The 18,463-nt window shown below is 31.4% G+C and overlaps 7 protein-coding genes across 7 annotated transcripts; 6 read left to right on the top strand and 1 right to left on the bottom strand.

Annotated features, from left to right (window-relative positions):
• Nucleotides 1–67: 67 nt before the first annotated feature.
• GO595_005776 (Sec1 family protein) lies at nucleotides 68–1,786 on the top strand (the record flags this gene model as incomplete). The annotated part of the gene is made up of 1 exon (XM_067919056.1): nucleotides 68–1,786. The coding sequence occupies one exon, from the start codon at nucleotides 68–70 to the stop codon at nucleotides 1,784–1,786; it is 1,719 nt and encodes a 572-aa protein (XP_067773812.1).
• Nucleotides 1,787–4,060: 2,274 nt separating this feature from the next.
• Nucleotides 4,061–5,059, top strand: GO595_005775 (39 kDa initiator binding protein; the record flags this gene model as incomplete). Its single annotated transcript, XM_067919055.1, has 1 exon — nucleotides 4,061–5,059. The coding sequence occupies one exon, from the start codon at nucleotides 4,061–4,063 to the stop codon at nucleotides 5,057–5,059; it is 999 nt and encodes a 332-aa protein (XP_067773811.1).
• Nucleotides 5,060–6,342: 1,283 nt separating this feature from the next.
• On the bottom strand, nucleotides 6,343–8,904 carry GO595_005774 (uncharacterized protein; the record flags this gene model as incomplete). Its single annotated transcript, XM_067919054.1, has 1 exon — nucleotides 6,343–8,904. One exon carries the CDS (start codon nucleotides 8,902–8,904, stop codon nucleotides 6,343–6,345), a length of 2,562 nt encoding a protein of 853 aa, XP_067773810.1.
• A 2,407-nt stretch (nucleotides 8,905–11,311) lies between these two features.
• GO595_005773 (Adaptin N terminal region family protein) lies at nucleotides 11,312–13,624 on the top strand (the record flags this gene model as incomplete). Its single annotated transcript, XM_067919053.1, has 1 exon — nucleotides 11,312–13,624. One exon carries the CDS (start codon nucleotides 11,312–11,314, stop codon nucleotides 13,622–13,624), a length of 2,313 nt encoding a protein of 770 aa, XP_067773809.1.
• Nucleotides 13,625–15,218: 1,594 nt separating this feature from the next.
• GO595_005772 (uncharacterized protein) lies at nucleotides 15,219–16,295 on the top strand (the record flags this gene model as incomplete). The annotated part of the gene is made up of 1 exon (XM_067919051.1): nucleotides 15,219–16,295. One exon carries the CDS (start codon nucleotides 15,219–15,221, stop codon nucleotides 16,293–16,295), a length of 1,077 nt encoding a protein of 358 aa, XP_067773808.1.
• An 867-nt stretch (nucleotides 16,296–17,162) lies between these two features.
• On the top strand, nucleotides 17,163–17,720 carry GO595_005771 (Synapsin, ATP binding domain containing protein; the record flags this gene model as incomplete). Its single annotated transcript, XM_067919050.1, has 1 exon — nucleotides 17,163–17,720. One exon carries the CDS (start codon nucleotides 17,163–17,165, stop codon nucleotides 17,718–17,720), a length of 558 nt encoding a protein of 185 aa, XP_067773807.1.
• Nucleotides 17,721–17,750: 30 nt separating this feature from the next.
• Nucleotides 17,751–18,035, top strand: GO595_005770 (Synapsin, ATP binding domain containing protein; the record flags this gene model as incomplete). The annotated part of the gene is made up of 1 exon (XM_067919049.1): nucleotides 17,751–18,035. One exon carries the CDS (start codon nucleotides 17,751–17,753, stop codon nucleotides 18,033–18,035), a length of 285 nt encoding a protein of 94 aa, XP_067773806.1.
• Nucleotides 18,036–18,463: the final 428 nt, after the last annotated feature.

Genomic DNA, 18,463 nt, shown 5'->3' with positions numbered 1-18,463 from the left:
GGATTTTTTTATTTTATAAAAATGACGATTTGAATCGTTATATGGTCAAACGGTTCGCAAATCGGAAATGTCATCAAAGCAATACGGACTTGATTTTCATTTATTTAAGGAACAAGTAAATAGAGATCTCGAAGGCTTCATAAAGGAAGTACCAGGACAGAAAATTAATGTGGCATTTCCTTCATTTCTTCGAAATTTTGTCATCCAACTTATTAACCCAACTTTGAAGGAGAAATATATTTCTGGGTTTATAGAATGCCCAAGCATCAAAGAGTCAACTGGAAGTGCTGTTCTTGCCGTAATAACACCAGCAGATCGTGAAACAGTTGAAGAGATCTGCCAAATTTTCAAAAAAGTACCAAATTACACAAAAATTCTTCTTCCAATTCCCAGAGTTACACCACTTATTCAACAAGTCATTGAAGATAGTGAGTATAAACCAGTTTATTCAGCAATTCCACAGAAAGATTGTCCAACATCAATTTGGGTTCATGAATTCCATGCAGATTTCATTTCCATTGATGCGGACTTCTTTTTGATGCCATGTATTCGAACTTTTTATCAAGTTAACATTGAAAATGATTTTAATGATCTTTATTCCTCAGCGCGCGCGTTATCCAAAATCCAATCAGTTTACGGAATTATCCCCCAAGTCTTCACCATTGGCACTGCAGCCAACAGAGTTTTAGAATTGATGAATGGCATAATTAATCAAGCAGGTTTATCATCGACAGCGCTTCCACAGATCCATTCTCTGATCCTTATTGATAGGTCTGTTGATATGGTCACACCACTGATGACTCCATGTTCTTTTGAAGGATTAGTTGATGAATATCTCGACATTAGCTATGGCATTTGCAGCGTCGACAACATGAATTTTAGGTTCTCTGAGAAGGATTCGGTGCTCAGCGAGATCCGACAACTCCCAATCGAAGCTGTTGGCCGACGAATTTCGGAAATGATTTCCACTGTCAAAATGGCATCAGACGACATTGAGAACCTGAAGAACTATTCTGTTGTGGAGTCGAAGGACAAATACTTTAGTTACCTTAAACTTGCGGATAGCGTCGGATTAATCCAAAATACGCAAAAATTACATGAAATTATATTGGAAAAATTCTTCAAGGAAAACCCACAACAAACATTGGTACAGAAAGAAATGGAACTGATCGAAAATAGAAAGTCAATCTTGGATTATGCTGAAGGTTATGTCACAATATTAAATGATTGGTTATCTGCACTAAGGTTAATATGCCTTGAAAGTGCAGTGGGCATAAGCCATAGTGATAAGTTGATCAAGAAAATCGAAAAGGAAATAGTTTCTGAATTCGGATTTGATGCATTTGAATCATTAGTAAGATTGGAAAGAATTAAACTTTTGTCAAATCAACAATACCCAGGATATGCACAAATAGAGAAGGCCTTGCATACTTGCGAGCCAATTGGGGATAACGACAAGCTTTATGAAATCTGTGATAAAATTGTGCCGCTTACATTACGTTTGATTCAAAAAGCGACGGTTGGGGACTGGCCCGGGAAATGGGGTGACCCATTAAAGGATAGGGGCATCCCAGTCGGAAAAGTGGGAGAAGAACCTCCTAATCAAGGAAGCGATGAGGTACGCAGAATTTTGGTGTTCTTTATAGGAGGAATAACTCTCTCAGAAGCAGATTACATCAGAGAATTAGGAAAAAATATTTCTGGTGGAAAGATACAATACATTATTGGAAGTACAAATAAGATTAATTGCAAAGATCTAATGCACGAACTTTGCAAATTCGTTTAAAATAATAAAATACTCAAGTTTGATGAATCGTCGAAAAATTGAAATGAGAAAAAAATGATTTACTAACTTTGGAATGCTTTTTGTTTACCTAGCCTTGGCCCTCATTTGCCTCCTCTTTCTTTTTAGTCTCCGCATACGCTTCTTAAGCCACTTACCACGCATCTAACTTAGTGATCAGCCATAACCGCTGTTACTGTGAATTTTGATTATATGACTAAACGGTTGATTTTAAACTTTTAGTATGGTTTATTTTAGTAAGATTTTTTTTTGTGTTAACCTTACACTGTTTTGATTTTGAATATAAATACGATGATTTTTCATTCATTTAGCTCTATCGTTAAATCTTGTTTGTGTGTTTACAACAAAATTTTTGTTAATTTTTTGTCACATTTCAGAAATTTTTAAAAATGATATTATCACATGATATTTATTTCTAACAAAAACAATTAATTATTGTTATTATTCTTATCCTTAATCTCATTCTTTATCTCTTGAAATCCTTCTTCATTTTCTGTCGTATTTTCCATTTCCACATTTGAATAATCCGAATGTATATTAACCACTCTAATTTTTTGTCCGAACTTTGACCAGTGCTTGTCGATTGTCAAGAAATAAGTTCCCGGATAATCCTTTGATCTTATTGTTGGTTTAACGAACATTGGCAAATCCAACGAAACAAACAATCTCGAGTACCTAAAATAAGAATGCATATATTGTGCTTCCCTAAAATGGGAATAATCGGTTCTATATAAGTGCATTGCTATATCAGGTGTCGTATAGCCATATTCGAGTTTAACCCGATTTAAAAATTCCTTAAAACATTGATCGTATACATTATATATCGCATTCATGTGAATGTGATAATAACTACGATCAAAATGACTTAAGCGTGTAGATATGGACATGGAGCCAAGTACCCAAAACGTATCTTCAGAAAGTACTTTGAAAATTGGACGAATCCAATTATTGCGCATCGGAGAAACACTAACATCCATCCATATCATATGAGTGTAACCATCAAAGAGAGTGGAATTAAATGAGCCGTAAAAAAGATCAGGAAGTTTGATTGATGGCGGAAGGTCAAGATCTTCAAGACTTCTGAAATAAACACCACGAAAACATGGCCGTATGGTGGAAAATTTGGATTTGGTTGGTCTACTACTATTGGTTGCTAAAGATGAAAGAATTTGATGATTAACTTCTGGATGCTTCGTGGGATCACCAATGAAGAAAAAAATCAGATCAGTGGATTTTGATTCAGAATTGGTGGAAACACCTTTGCGGATAGTACATGGACAATACTTATGGTCTTGCCACATTTGAATTTTAGCGATTAATAAATCAACTTGTTTAATGTCAAAAGGAATAAAAATTGCAAGGGATGGGTTTAAAACATTCCAAGTACTACAGTTCTGAAAAATTTGATCTACTTCCATGTCTGATAATATAAATTTATTTGTAGTTGGATGATTTGATAATGACATAAGAATTAAAAAAATGAATAGAGCAATACATGAAAATGCAAGTAAGCGAAGAGATCCGAAAAGGGGATTTAGTAAACAGTCATGAAAAATTTGTGATTTTTTTCCCATTCCATGAACAAAAGCCACTTTTTGTGAGTTTTACAAATATTTGTTCACATTACTTAACGTCTTTAGACGATTGTTTTCGAAACAGTTATTTCGTCCTCTCCATTAATTAATTTTCAATTTATTTTAGCTAAAATATTCATGTAATTCCATAAGATGGATCTATTTATGATTGTTTTTGAGCTCATGCGAAAAATATTATCAATATAATAATAAGTTAGTTTAAAATTATAAGAATAATTATAAAATGATAAGAAAATAAGATAATTTTGACTGAAATTTCAGAAATGATTTATTGAATTTCAGAAAAAAAATGACATCCTATTTTATGATATTATACAAATGAGTGTATTCATATGGTTTATTCTGTGAATGATAACCGATGGAGGCACAAGCTGGTAATTGAATCAATAACGATTATATATGATCCAATTTAATCATAAAGGCTTACACAGTTTTTATCGAATATTTTATAAAAAAAATTGAAGTTATTTGAGTGTAAAAATAGGCACGCTACTTTTATTATATTGTTTGCATTATCAAATTTATTCATATGTAATATTACATATACAGATAGAGAACAAGTTTTTTCATAGTTCGTCGTAACCATTCAAAAATTCAATCAATCATCATTTCAAAAAATCGAAATTTGAATCAATTAAAAAAAAAACGCGCCAATTTTTTAATGGAAAATTACACAAAAACGCCGACTGCTTTTTTTAAATTACCACCAAATATACAAAATACAATAAGACGCAAAAGTAGTCGTGATCCTTCATCACAATTTACTACAAAGTTACATGTTTTACTATCATTTACATCAAATAATCCAACGCTTGAAGAGGAAATAGGTATTGGGTGGATCACAAATAATAAATTTCGTATGAATAAAAAGACACTTGTCGATATTATGGGAATAAAAATCAACACAATGAATGTTAATCTCAAGGATTTAAATTTCAAGCAACTTCAAAGAGATAAAGAAGGGTGGACTCAATGGTCAAAAGAAGGGTTTACAAAAACTAATTTAGAAATTCCTCATCCAGTAAATGAAAAAAAGCCTCAGCCAAAAAAAATAACATATCCTTTCAGCATTGGAGTACCTTTTAATGTTAGTAATGATTATGTCGGGGAATTCTTTACAAATGCTCAAAATCTTTGGGAAGAAATAATCGGGTGCCAAAGTCTTCGTTTCAAAGCAGATGATTTCATATATCGAACAGCTGTTGCTTTAAAACAAAACGGACAGACTTTAGACAATGCAGAGAGTGTTCTCCAAGCATTAATTGCACCTTATCGCGCTGATCCTGAATACATTGAAATGACTGATTTCATCAGATTTCTGGCTATGTTTGGTCCAAAGAAGACTGCGATGTTAAAAATTGCGTCTCTACTGGAGTACTCGAATAATACTGGAAATTGGCTCTTTTTTTCACGTGAAACTCCACATAACAGTTTTTATGCAAGTTTCTGTGAAGCAATGCCAAATTGTTTGGTACTACACAAGAGGGGTGGAATTGAGTTTCGGCTTTACAACATCCCAACAATTGAAGCTCTAGCAGGTGATTACATTTTTGATCAGAATAACACAAGCTACGAGTCATGGGGCGACTTCTTTCAGAAACATCCGGAAGCCATTGAAAATGATACAGAAACCTATAATATTTATCAATATACAAAATAGAAACTGAACCTTATTATATAATATCAGAATAAAATTTCAAATTTCGTTTTTCACCTTTAACAGCTGTTAAATTTTTTTAGGTATTTAATATATAAATCAAAAAATTTTTAAAATAAAAAAAAAATTCTCAAAATGAATTTTTTCGAAAAATTTTGAGTAAAACAAAATCTGGAAATTTTTAGTTTTTTTCAAAAATTTCAAAAAATCAAAATTTTTGAAAATTGCAAATTTTTCAATTTTGACAAATTTTTGATTTGAAGCAAGAATATTAAACTACAAGATTTAGAGAATTTTTTATTTACTGAGAATTTTTTGATTTAAAGCAAAATTTTTGAAATTGTAGAAATTTACAAGAATTTTAAAGTTAAAAGCAGAGAAATAAGTTTAAATTCCTTGCCAATGAATAGAATATAAAAAATTTGAAAATTTTGAAATTAGTCAAAAATTTGAATAATTCAAAATTTCACTAAAAATCAAAATTATAATAGAAGAAAGTTCATTAAAATGATAATAGATGAAATTGTTCTATTAAATATCTGTTTAATTTCGAAAATATCAAAAAGATTTCAACAAAAAAATGAAAATTAACATAATTTAAGTATAAAAATAACAATTTAACGAGTTATAATTAAAGGATATTGTGTTTTAATATCAATAAAATGAAATTTAAAAAAAATATGAAAATTGAAATTTTCAAAAATTTTGAAATTTAATATAAGAAATAATAGTAATCAACAACAATAAATGATTGTTATATTTAATAATGAATAAATTTAGTTTTAAATTAAAATTTTTATAATAATCAAAAATTTTAATTTCAAAATTTTGAAGTATAACAGCAATACTATAAGGTTAAATAAAGTGAAGAAGAATTTTAAATAAAAGGAAATTAAAGAATAAAATAACGAGCGACCGTTAAGAGAATTAAAAAATAATTAATAAATAAAAAAGTTTAATAAATAAAAATTAAAAATAAAAATTGATAGTAAATAAAATGAATAAAATAAGATATAAAATATAAATTTAAACAATATTAAAAGAATTACATAATTTTTCAAGTAATTAGATATCGATGAAAAAAATTAGGAAAAGAGAGAAAAATCAGGAAAAAATAAGAAGAATAAATTATCTGATAGAAAATTCAATAGTTAAATGATCATTTTTGTCAGAAAAGGTATTATCGTACTATGGAAATTCCATCGTTCAAAGCACTCAGTCTTTCAACAAAAATAGAACGCGAAACATTACTTAAAACATGTTTTCATGATTTATTCATATAGGCTTTACTTCTTTGGTGGTGCCTGTTGCTTAGGTGGTGGCTGTTGCTTTGCGGGTTGCTGTTTGGGTGGAGGCTGTTGCTTGGGTGGTGGTTGCTTTGCAGGTTGCTGTTTGGGTGGTGGCTGCTTTGGAGGTGGATTTTGCTTAGCGTTTGCTGGAGCTTGTTTCGATTGTTGATTTTGTTGTGCAGGAGGATTTTGTTTGTTGCCTTTGTTCTCATTTTCACCTTCCTTTCCCTCTTCCTCCTTTGGTTTTGGCTTGCAGCAAATAGCAAGGAAAATAATGCAAAGAATAAATACAACAGCAAAAATTCCAACAAAGAGATAGAACGCAAGGTCTGCAGTATACGATGGATCATGGACAATGGATGTGTATTGCTTTGGCTCGCCTGAGCTCGATATAATGGAAATGTTTGGAAGCACCATTAAATTTGTTGAAATTGTGATACTATTTGCATCTGTTGTGATAGAGAATCCCTCTGGGATTGGGATATTGTACCATGAAGCATCGATGTAAATATTAACTGAATCATTTACAGATACATCAATCTTAACTTTAATCGTTTGAGGAACGTCATTACCACAAACGTAAAATGAGACGTCAGATGAAGTTGTTGTAATATCTAATTGAGTTTCATTATTCAGGTTGACTCCATTTATAGCAAAATCTTCTGAGTACGTTAAATTCAACAACGATGAAGAAACGTTTATAACCGCCACGTTATCGTTTACTTCTATCGTTCTATTGACCGTTAATTTACCGAATTGATTTCTAAGAGAACTTAAGTCAGTTTTCAGGTGCTGTGTGAAGATATCAGCTTCAGTGTTAACAATAGAAGCGTTTGCTAGTGTTAAATTATACATGCTAATGTTGGGGTCGGATTCATCATCTTCCATATCTTTAGCGAATCCAGCATTAACATTAGAGAATATATATGTCGAAAGAGATTCAACAGAGAAATCGATGTTAACAGTGCCATTTGATTGCGAAGTGAAAGTAATGAATTCGCATAAAAGAAAGTTTTGATGAATGCTAACATTACCATCGACATTCACTGTCACTGAAGGTCCTGTTCTATAAGTTTGATTTTGATTTGAAGTGTCTAAGTTAATTTTATTTGTTGACGCTTCAAACAAAACACCTCGAATTGGTTCTGCAAGAGAAAACATTGGAACTGCTTCGCCTTGAGAGATAAGTGTTATGTTCTCAGTGCCATGAGAAAATACAATTCTTTCGGCATTGGCAATATCACTTTGAATATTACCAAACGAAAATGTTGATGACTTATTAGTCTCAATTGTGAAATATAATTCTTCTGCAATTGCCGAGATTTCCATATTAATTGCTTCTGTAGAGCCAACTGTAGCAAGATTTAAGATAGAAACTAAGCTGATTGGAATTGTTGCTGTTCCTGATGTTCCTGAAGTTCCATAAACATATTCAATTTGTATAGAATCTGCACTCATAGTAATTTTGCTTAGCGATTCAATAGATAAATCAAGATATAACAAACTTGTGTTATCAATGTTTGCTATACCAAAGAATTTATTAACAGAAGTTGCATCAGGTAACATTAAGGCAACGTTATCGGCTACTGTAAACTTATTAAATGAGTACGTGCTATCGGCAAAAGTGGCGTTAAGAAAAGTTCTATCGTTTTCTGGTGAAAAAGAAATTTCAATGCCTTCACCTGTGAAACGGTCTGCGAATCCAACGTTTAAAGTCGAGAACTGTGCAAACACAAAGCTGAGTGTGTGGTCAGTTTTACCAGTACCATCAAGAATAACAGAAATAGTTGAGGCTTGATCTTCAACTATGATTGTATTGGATTTTGATGCTTCATCAAAACTGATGAGACAACTGCCATCGTTTTGAAAATCAACACCACTCCCAGTGAAAACAATGTATGGCGCAAAAGAATATGAATTCATGTGAAGAGTTGCTCCATCCATTAGATATAAATTTTGTGCTTCAACAAGTGTCTCTGAAGTGCTTAATATATCTATATATTTTCCAATTTTTATTGATCCTTTATTTTCTGTGGATGCTAAAGATTCAAAATCAGATGATAAATTGGTGATTGTTAATGTAATATCAGCATTTTGATTAATAAATGATTGATAAAAAGAAACATAATCAGCAGGAATTTCTATGTTGGTGAGATCGCCATTGCGAATTTTGAGTGAATACATTCTATTGAAGGATAACTCAGCAAATTTGTTTGGGGTATTTTCAAGAAAATCTATTTTCACACTGGAAGATTCTGAAAGGCCCAAAAACCTTACTGTATTTTGTCCAACATATTCATTAATGTTTAATTCCAATTCTGTTGATTCTTGGATAAAATAATCAATATAATCTAATGTTTCATTTGTGAGTGCTCTTATAAGGTTACTTACATCATCAGTACTATAATAATACCTTACATTCTCGACGTATGGAGAACATGATAAAGATTCACGGCATGATTCAATTGTACTTGGACTACATACGCAGAAAGCTACCCCAACTGTATCATTATCGCATTTTGTACGGAAAGGTAATAACAGAAAAAGGGAAACAAACATTTTCTTCAAAAACCCACTTGATCGGACTTAATTCAATTATCTCTCAAAATCGACAACTCGATTTTGGGTTCAACTTTTATGTGTTTGAATGTTTATCATAACGTGTATATTTTTAATGTATCACATGTGGGAAATGTTACAAATAAGGAAAAAACAAAATTTAATCTATTCTTAGATTGAAATTTATTTTAATGAAATAATTTAAAAGTACTTCGTTATAAGAAGAAATATTGTTTTCAAAAATAAAAATTTTATGCTAAATATATTTTTTCTTTCCAAAGAAGTTTCTCACCAACATTTATTTTTTGCATTAAATCTTTCTTGTTTCAGAATTAATGTAATCATTTCTACACGATATGCAGATTTGCATGTCTACTATAAAATTTTTCCATTTATAATTTTGTTAATTAAAAAAATTTTATTCATTAATTTCAAGATAATATTAAATATTTCAGTAATTTAATTATTTCTGTGCACTCTGATGTAGTTGTGTTTTATGATGTACAAATTAATTAAAATAATTTCCAAATATTTTGTTGAAATATCAAATAAAACATAAAAAAAATTTTTTTTAGTATGTATTAATATCAATTCCTTTTTGTTCATGAAGTAATTTAATAATTCCTATATGACCTTTGCGAAAACAATTTAACGATTCTCATACAAGCATATTTTGATAAACAAAGGCACATAAAAAGAATTCACATTTATGTTTGTCAGTTAACAGCAATATTAATATTATACAAAACATTCAAAATCTTCGAACAAGATCAAATATTGGAACAAGTCCAATTCAGTGTTTATATTCAGAAATTATTCATTGTTTTATAATTAACTCATTTTAAGAAAGCATTGATATTAAAATTATTTTAGAAAAAAAATTTATTTAAACAGATGCTAAATGAATTGTACTACATAGCAACATTTTCAAACTTCGCTTAGATGTCAGCAGAAAGTAGATCCGTACAGAAGTAGTCATCTAGATGACTGCACATCACACTCAAGAATTATATTTCATTTATTTTCAATAAACATGGAATCAATTTCTGATCATTTACTAAATTTTCTATATAATTCTCATATTCACTTGTGTCACATACAGCTATACAAATTCAACATATTATTTTTATTTCTTTTCAACACAACTATAATTAACATTGAATTTCGTTCTTCTGGGAGACAACTAAACAATTCATATCCATCTTTTTACTCCAAAATTATCGATATTCCACAGACATTTATTAACCTAAGTACATAATCATTATCATTTTCATATGTTACCAAATAAAATGGAATTATTTCCGCATCATTTGGTAAGGTTTCTAAATCAAATGAAATCAATTGTTTTCCATTTCCAGAAAAACCTGAAAAGACAATTGCTTAATTTATATTCTTCTGATGTTCTTGATAAACGTTATCAACTTCAATAAATTTCCGTCTTTCTGTTGAAATACTTTGCAACGTAAAAAAGCGGCGAATTCAACATGCAGCACAAGGAAATCAATTTTTTTAGGTATTACGATATGATGTGATTAAACTCAATGGATTAATGCGCAACATTTCTAATCATGTATATCTTTTGTTGGCTGTGTGATGGCTGAAAATGAATTTCTTTAAATGTTTTTTTTCGTATTGGAATGATGTATTGAAGTGGGAAAATTTGTAGTTGATTCGCATTCGTTTGGAAGATTAAGTGTAACTTCTTCATAATCTTTGGTTGTAAGGAAAAATATAAGAAATTCTTAGGTATAAATATGTGTGCCGAGTTTCTTTAAGTTGAAGCGAAAAACATCTAATCCAGTGGTACCAAGGTGTGTATGATGATTAGATGATTAAATAAACTATAGATATTTGTTGCTGGATAACATGTAAGAGAATTTGATTTTTCGAAAAAAAATTGCTTCAAGAAAAATGGAACAATTGCTTGGATTGATCATCAATATGTGACATAAGCATAAATGTTTTTGTAGTTCTTGTGATTTGGATTAGAAGGGAAGTTTGTAGACAGTGGCCCTTTGGTTCTGCAGAAGCAACTTGTAAAGTAAGAGCTTTATTACATTAGTACTAATGTATTCAGGAGTAAGTTTAATTTTGGCATAACCAAGATAATCATCACATGTAAATTTTTTGTTATCATGAACGCTAAATAACCCTGTCAGGTTTCGCTTTGAGTTGTGCGCAACATTTTCATATTTTTAGCTATCGAATTGAAACCATTTTTTGTAAACATTTGAAAACAAAACAGCAACTGGAAATGATGGAGAACATAGCTAAACTTTTCCAAAACACAGCACAAATAATTACAAACCCAAACAAAGAAATTTTCCGAAGGTATTTTGTGAATTCTAGGAATCCTCAGCAATTATCATTATTTCTTAGTGATTTATTATCAAAAATTCATAAAGATATGCATGGGCAATCAATAGAAGCTAAAGTAGATGTGATGCAACAACTAATTTTCTTAAATATCCAACAACATGATACAGCTTGGGCAGATTTTTATATTCTCGAAGTTATGTCAATGGACAATTACTCAGCAAAAAGAGTAGCATATACAGCAGCAGAAATTTGTTGGAAACCAACTTCTGATGTTGTTTTAATGGCAATAAATTTAATTCAACATGATCTCATTTCAGGCAATCCATTATTAGTTTCAGTAGTTCTTAGTTCGATACCATCATTTCTTTCACCAGCTCTTGCAGAACAAATATCAAAAGATGTAATACAACTCATGAATTCATCCAAACCATATTTACGACAAAAAGCAATTTTTGCATTTTTCCATATCTGTCTCAAGTTTCCAGAAGCACTTCGTCCTGGTTTTTCATCGCTCCAAAGTCATCTCAACGATGACGACATTTCAGTGGTTTACGCCACACTAACCGTTATATGCGAATTATGCAAAATTAATCCGAAGAATTTTATATCTTTTATTCCTAAGTTATGTAAGATGCTTGAAACCACTCGGTTTGTTGGCGTTTCTCTTCGCCTTTTAGAAATAGTTCGTATGCTCATTGAAGTTGAACCAAGATTACCCAAAAAACTTGTTCAACCACTCACCATTATACTTGAGACTTCATCATCTATGTCTGTTAATGTTGAATGTATGAAAACGATTCTATCAATGCCATCTACTAATCAACGATTAATTTCATTAATTTCATATCGGATTCAAACATTTATACAAAGCTCTGACCCTAACTATCGTTTTATCTTTCTTTCGTACTTTATTCAATTAATGAAATCATATCCAAAACTTGTTGTAAGTAATCGAGAATTAATTATGGGTTGTGTTAACAGTGGTGATGAGTTCGAATCATTACTAGCACTTGACTTGTTAGGTGATTTGGCGAATTCTAAAACAATTGATTCTATAGTTGCAATGATGTTTAAACATTTTAAATCATCGAATATCATTACCTATAGAGACACATTGCTTAAGCGTGTGATAGAGATATGTTCCAAAAATGATTATGAACTTGTTACAGATTTCGATTGGTATATATCTGTTTTAACAGATTTTATCGAAGAAGGAAATTTCTCATGTTTTAATGTCCTTTCTAATCAATTAATTGATTTGGTCACTCGAGTACCTGATACAAGAAAACGAATAATCGAGGAAATGTGCAAATTGTTTGATAACCCATCGAACATGGGACTTTCGCAACTACTTTTGACTGCTTTACACATCATCGGAGAGTATTCAGAAAATTCAGAGCCGTTTTCAAAAGTGCTGCAGCCGATAGTTGCCAATTGTGATGATCGAGTACAAGCTGCTTGTATTGGAACTAGTTTTGTGTTGTACTTAAAAGCCGAAAGTAATGAGAAATTCGAAGAATTAGAAACACTTTTCCAATTAAAATTACCAATGTTCCAACAATCAGAATATCCTGAAATACAAGAAAGAGCTTATTCCATTTTAGGGCTTGTTGAGATTTGTAAGACTTTAAGGGGAAATGAAAATGATTCTTTTGATGAATTAAGAAATTATATTTTTAGTGATGATAAAGATGAAGAAATAGAAGTTCCAAAGGATGAATTATCAATTCCTTTGACCATATTTAATAAAACTAAGTCAAGTAAAACAACTAAAAGAAAACATCACCGAAAAGGAAAACGAAAACAAAAGAAGCTATCGTTCGATGAAATTCCAGATGAAAAAGTGGATGAAAATGTCACTTCACCCGATACAGAAAAAGTGGAGGAGCCCGTTAAGGTTCATCCTGCTGTAACTAAATGGATCAAAAGAAAAGAAAGAAGACATCATAATAGAAATAACAATAATGCTGAACCAAAAGACATTGACATGCCAATTACAGGGCCTTCACCAAATTCTAGACATCAGATTCTTGCTCGTAATCAATCAATTATTATTAGCATATCTAAGATTGTTCCCTTAGATAAGCACGGCCAACTTGAGTTTACGATTCAAATCAACAACGAATCAAGTTCTGTTATACCTTCAATTGGTTTTACACTTATTGAAACATCTCATATCAAATCGGTAGATATATCTCCGTTAACTATTGGAATCGGCCCAAGCTCATCCATTATGCATAGTTTTGTTATCAGTGTTGATAATCCTTATTTAGCTCAAGCGGCCAAATTTATAATTGTTCCAAATGGAGGCGGTGTTGACTCACTTGAAACCCGCATAGTTGTTTTCCCATCTTATTTCCTTGTTCCATCTGATGAATCGTCACTTGATATATTTGATTGAAAAAATGCACATTCTCGTCAGAAGTCACATACAATGTAAGTATGGAAGCGAGAAATGTGTTACAGAAATTTGCGAATATTTTCCAAGCGACAATCATTAACAGCGAGCAAGAAAAGCGATTGCTCTCGCAGACAAGAGAAGGCGATGACGTACTGTGCACTCTGTGTCTCGATGCGGAGAAGAAAGCAATCAAAATAAAGATCAGCTCGAGCAAGGAAGAGTTGGCTAATTCCCTCGCAAAGGAGTTAGAAGCAAGGAAGAAAATGGGTGGAATAAATAAATAAACCGTCATGTGTGTGTAAAATTAATTGATGAATTTGTTTGTAAAAACAATTAAAAGTTTTTTTAGAATGCAAAAACAAATCGTAAGTGTACTTACTAATCAAGAGATTATATAAAAGCGAGAGAAATTGAATCCAAGTTATTCATTTAGTTGTGTGAATTGAAGCTATTCATTGAATATTATTCTATTATTGGAGATATGGAAGTGTAAAAATAAATATCGTCATGTGTTTTTAGGAAAAAAAATTATTGATGATTATTTTAATAAACCCTCGTCACACATAAGCATTAAATAATATCTAAATATCATAAACGGATTTAAACTCATTCATTGCCACCTGAAATTATAATAATATGGCAAGCACGTATGTAAATTTATTTTGTCCTTTTTTAGATGCATATATAGCTGTATAAAATATTAAAAAATTTCCAAATATTATTTTAAAATATCGACTTATAAAACGAATAAAGATCTTTAGTGTTAATATTAACATCATTCTTTTCTAAAATAAGTTTAACAAGCTCATTATTTTTCCAAAAATGCACATATTAAAATATTTTTTGGAATTTCATATGATTTTAACAAATATTTAAGAAGGTATATATTACCAAATTTAACTGATTCCTTTAAAATATTTTCATTAATTTTTTATACTATAATTTAATATAAATGAAAAAAATGCGAAATCAAAAGAGTTCATATATTTTATACCTAAATAACTTAATTTATTCGAAGAAGGAATGTTTGATAAAATTAACTCAGTTGCTATACTTAAATGAAATTTTCGATAGAATACCTTATTATTATTCTCACAAAGATGATAAATTTCAGTGTATCCACCTGTAATTGCAATTTTACCAAACGCAACATCACCATTATCATCAACGAAACATATTACAAACTTCACCATCATATACACCAGAGACTTTTTTATTTCATATTTAAAAGAGTTATAAAGCGATTATTATCATAAACAAAATATATCTAAAAATCATGTTGAATCTACCAAACTCTTTCCGTGGGTGATACAAGTGATTTTTGTTTTCAAGGGACTTATTGTCATACAACTCGACTCTAACTGTAAAAGCAAAAACTCAATGTCTCATGTTCTAAAATAAATAATATAAGTTAATATGACAGAAAAGAATCAATGTCTAAACCGATACCAATGGAATGAACGATAGATAACGATAGAATAAACTACAAAAAGTGGCGTTTATAAATCCCAGCGGTTATGTTTTTTGAGCAAAAATATGTAAAATATTGAATTCATCAAAAGTGAACTGACAGTTTCAAATTTACCAAATTTCCATGGAAAACAAGACGTTCCCACCCCATGAATGGTTCGAAAAACTTTTCGGATTTAAGGAAGATGTTTCCAAAATATATGACAATATTGAGTGTATTGAACACGATGATGCAGCAGTGTTACGATCAAAAATTAATGGAAAGGAATATAAAGCTGGTAACTTTCAAGTTCGCACAGTTTCCTCATTTAAGAACTTATTAGATCAACCTCGCAATGGTGGTAAGCTTCATTTAATTAAGGGTGATAGTCACCTATCCAAACATTTCGAACTTATTGATGTTCTTCAAAACCAAGGTCTTCCTGAAAACGACGGTGCCTCTTACCTTGCTGCATCTAATTTTAATTGTCTTGAGTTTGTTAGTCCATATCAAACAGCGCATAATGGAGTAACCCGTTATGTGTATGATGGTACCCAAGGACCATATTGTTCCCTAGGCTCTGGTCCAGCCATTGTTTATCGTAACTACTTTGTTAAGCAACCAAATGGCAATGTTGGCCAACTTGAAACCGAAATTGAATTATTAGCTCGAACACCATTTGAAGTTTCTCATGGTTATCCTCTTATATATGACACAACTGCTTTTGAATCCAGCAACTTTGACTGGTCTAATCCTGATAATTATCCAGTTGGTGTTCATAGAAATTGTCAAATTACAACATCGCAAACAAAAAAAGGTGAATTTTATCTCGTTGAGGAAGGCAGAATCGTCCACCATATCTTTGCTGCTGCATTTAACTTTGTTACGACTGTTCGAAAGAATGAGTTTACTTTGATGGTGGCAAAACGATTACTTTCCTCTGAATATCGGGCGGCTATTTTGGCAGCATGGGAAAACTCTATTTTATTCCCTGGAAGACCGGGATCGAATAAATTATACTTAACACTACTCGGAGGTGGCGTGTTTAGAAATCCATTTGATTTGATATGCGGAGCAATCGAAGAAAATATGGATGTAATCAAGATGTCCGGATTGGATGTTTATGTTGTTTGCTTTAGCACAAGCATATTCGAGGAAGTTAACTCATTTCTTGGTAAATGTGTTGAAGAAACTGATGGAAGTATAATTGATGCAAATTAAAAAAACTAAATTCATCAAACAAAATTTAATAATTTTGCTTTTATTTAAGTTTTGGTAATGCAGCCATATTGCCAAATGTTTAATATTATGTTTTTTAATTTGACGATAGAATTGAAATTTTTTTGGAATGATCATTTTTAAGAAAATCATTGTTTTTTTGATAAATATTATCCGCATTTCTTATTTTACTTATGATTCAAATTAAAAAAATTGCATAAATCAAGTACTTAGAACTCAACAACTCATCAAATAAATGTCAATATGTACATTTGTGAGAATTTTAATCGTTCTGCCAGGATGATTACTTTCGAAGGAAAAATCGAAACTTTTTAAAAAATTGGTAAGACTGAAATTCATATGGTGACGTTTCGAAGTTCAGTAGTAATGATAACATATAGGCATTAATAATATTCTTTGTGATACATATTACAACCTAGAAATTCTCTACACATTTGTTCAATATTATGAAATCGTCAAATTTTAAAAAAGTCCATTTTTTTTAGTTATATTTCTATATATGATGATTATACATTACTTAGTGAATAGATATTAAATACTTTCGAAATATGAAAAATATGAAATTCAAAGCGATCTTGCAAGATTGTGAAGCATAACATCCCGACGATAGACATCAATTCAAAAAATTGGAACGGGTACAATTAATTTGACAATGCAAGGGAAAAAACGCCTTCCAACTGTTCTTGTGATTTCTGGCCCTAAAGAAAATTGGTATGATGTATGCCAAGAATGTGCTGATGTTTTTACCGTTGAGCAAGCAATGTGGGAATATATTTCATTAACATCTTTCCCGATTCTGTAAATGTTACACTCATGCCATCGAAGTATTCTATTTCAGAAAAACAAAAAATGAAACGTGTAATTACACCAAGTGTTGTTCTTATTCGTATGCTTTTCCGTTATGTTGGTCCCCTTGGTACATCCAATGATTATAGGAATATCCTCTATGGTTTTTATCATGCAGGAGTTACACTTATTAATCCATTTTATGCAACTCTCTGTGATCTTGATCGACCAATAATGATGGGACGTCTTCGTGATCTCCAACGCAAACTTGGGCATGATACATTTCCTGTTATTCCACAAACTTATTATAGCGACTACACTGAAATGGTATTTACGCCATCACTTCCGTTTGTAGTCAAGGTATCATATCCACACGCAGGATATGGCAAAATGAAGATCACACAAAACGATCAGTTCCAAGATCTTAAGACAGTTGTTGCCATCGGTAATCACTATTCCGCCGCCGAACCATTAATCGAAAGTGAATACGAAGTTCGCATAGCGTTCATTGCGCCAGACTACATTTCAGCTCATAAACGCGTTTCACAAGGCTGGAAAGTTAATCATGGAATGCCTAATGTCCGCGAAGACATCGAAGTTACACCGAAGTACCGAATGTAGGTCGAAGAGATCCGAAAAGAGTTCCCTGACATGGAAACATTTTCCATTGATACCATTATCGGAAAGGATGGCAAGGAATACATTCTTGAAACGAATGGTTCAGCGCAGGGATTCACGCCAGAGCATAAAGACGAGGCATTAGCGAAGTTAAGGGATTTGATTCTGTCGAAATTCCAGAAAAAGGAAAATGTAAGCGCGAAAGTAAGCGAGCCGCCAGAGAAGGAAAAGAAGGAAAAGGAAGACAAGAAGGACAAAAAGGAAAAAGACAAAAAAGAGAAAAAGGATAAGAAAGACAAAAAGAAGAACAAGAAGTAAATCAGACAAACGAACCCATATCGATTTAAGATATTATAAGTATTACTGTGAATATGGAGCAAAGAACGTTTTGTAGGTTCGATTTGGTGAATGAAAATGAGGAAATTCCATATTCAGAATTTTCAGGGTGCCCTAAATTGGGGTACCTCAGAGATTGTAGCACAAATGTTTTTCGGGATCAGGTTATTAAGTGGAACACCGTTCATAAAGAACATAGCCACAGTCGTGGGGTTCCTTACTATAGTTTTACATTTGGCTCAAGGTGGTGATGATGAAATTTTATTCCTCGATGTTATTCAAACTTTACTTTGTTGGCCTTCTATCATTCAGGGAGTTATTATCTCAATATGCTTATGGATGCTTCGCCATGTAGAAAGAATTTTGGGACAAAAAAGTCTTATTTTATTTATGATCTATAACTTCATTTC

This window comes from Histomonas meleagridis, assembly GCF_020186115.1.
Source record: "Histomonas meleagridis strain 2922-C6/04-10x chromosome Unknown contig_4, whole genome shotgun sequence".
Classification (NCBI taxonomy): Eukaryota; Parabasalia; order Tritrichomonadida; family Dientamoebidae; genus Histomonas; species Histomonas meleagridis.
This window is presented reverse-complemented; position numbering and strand designations above follow the sequence as displayed.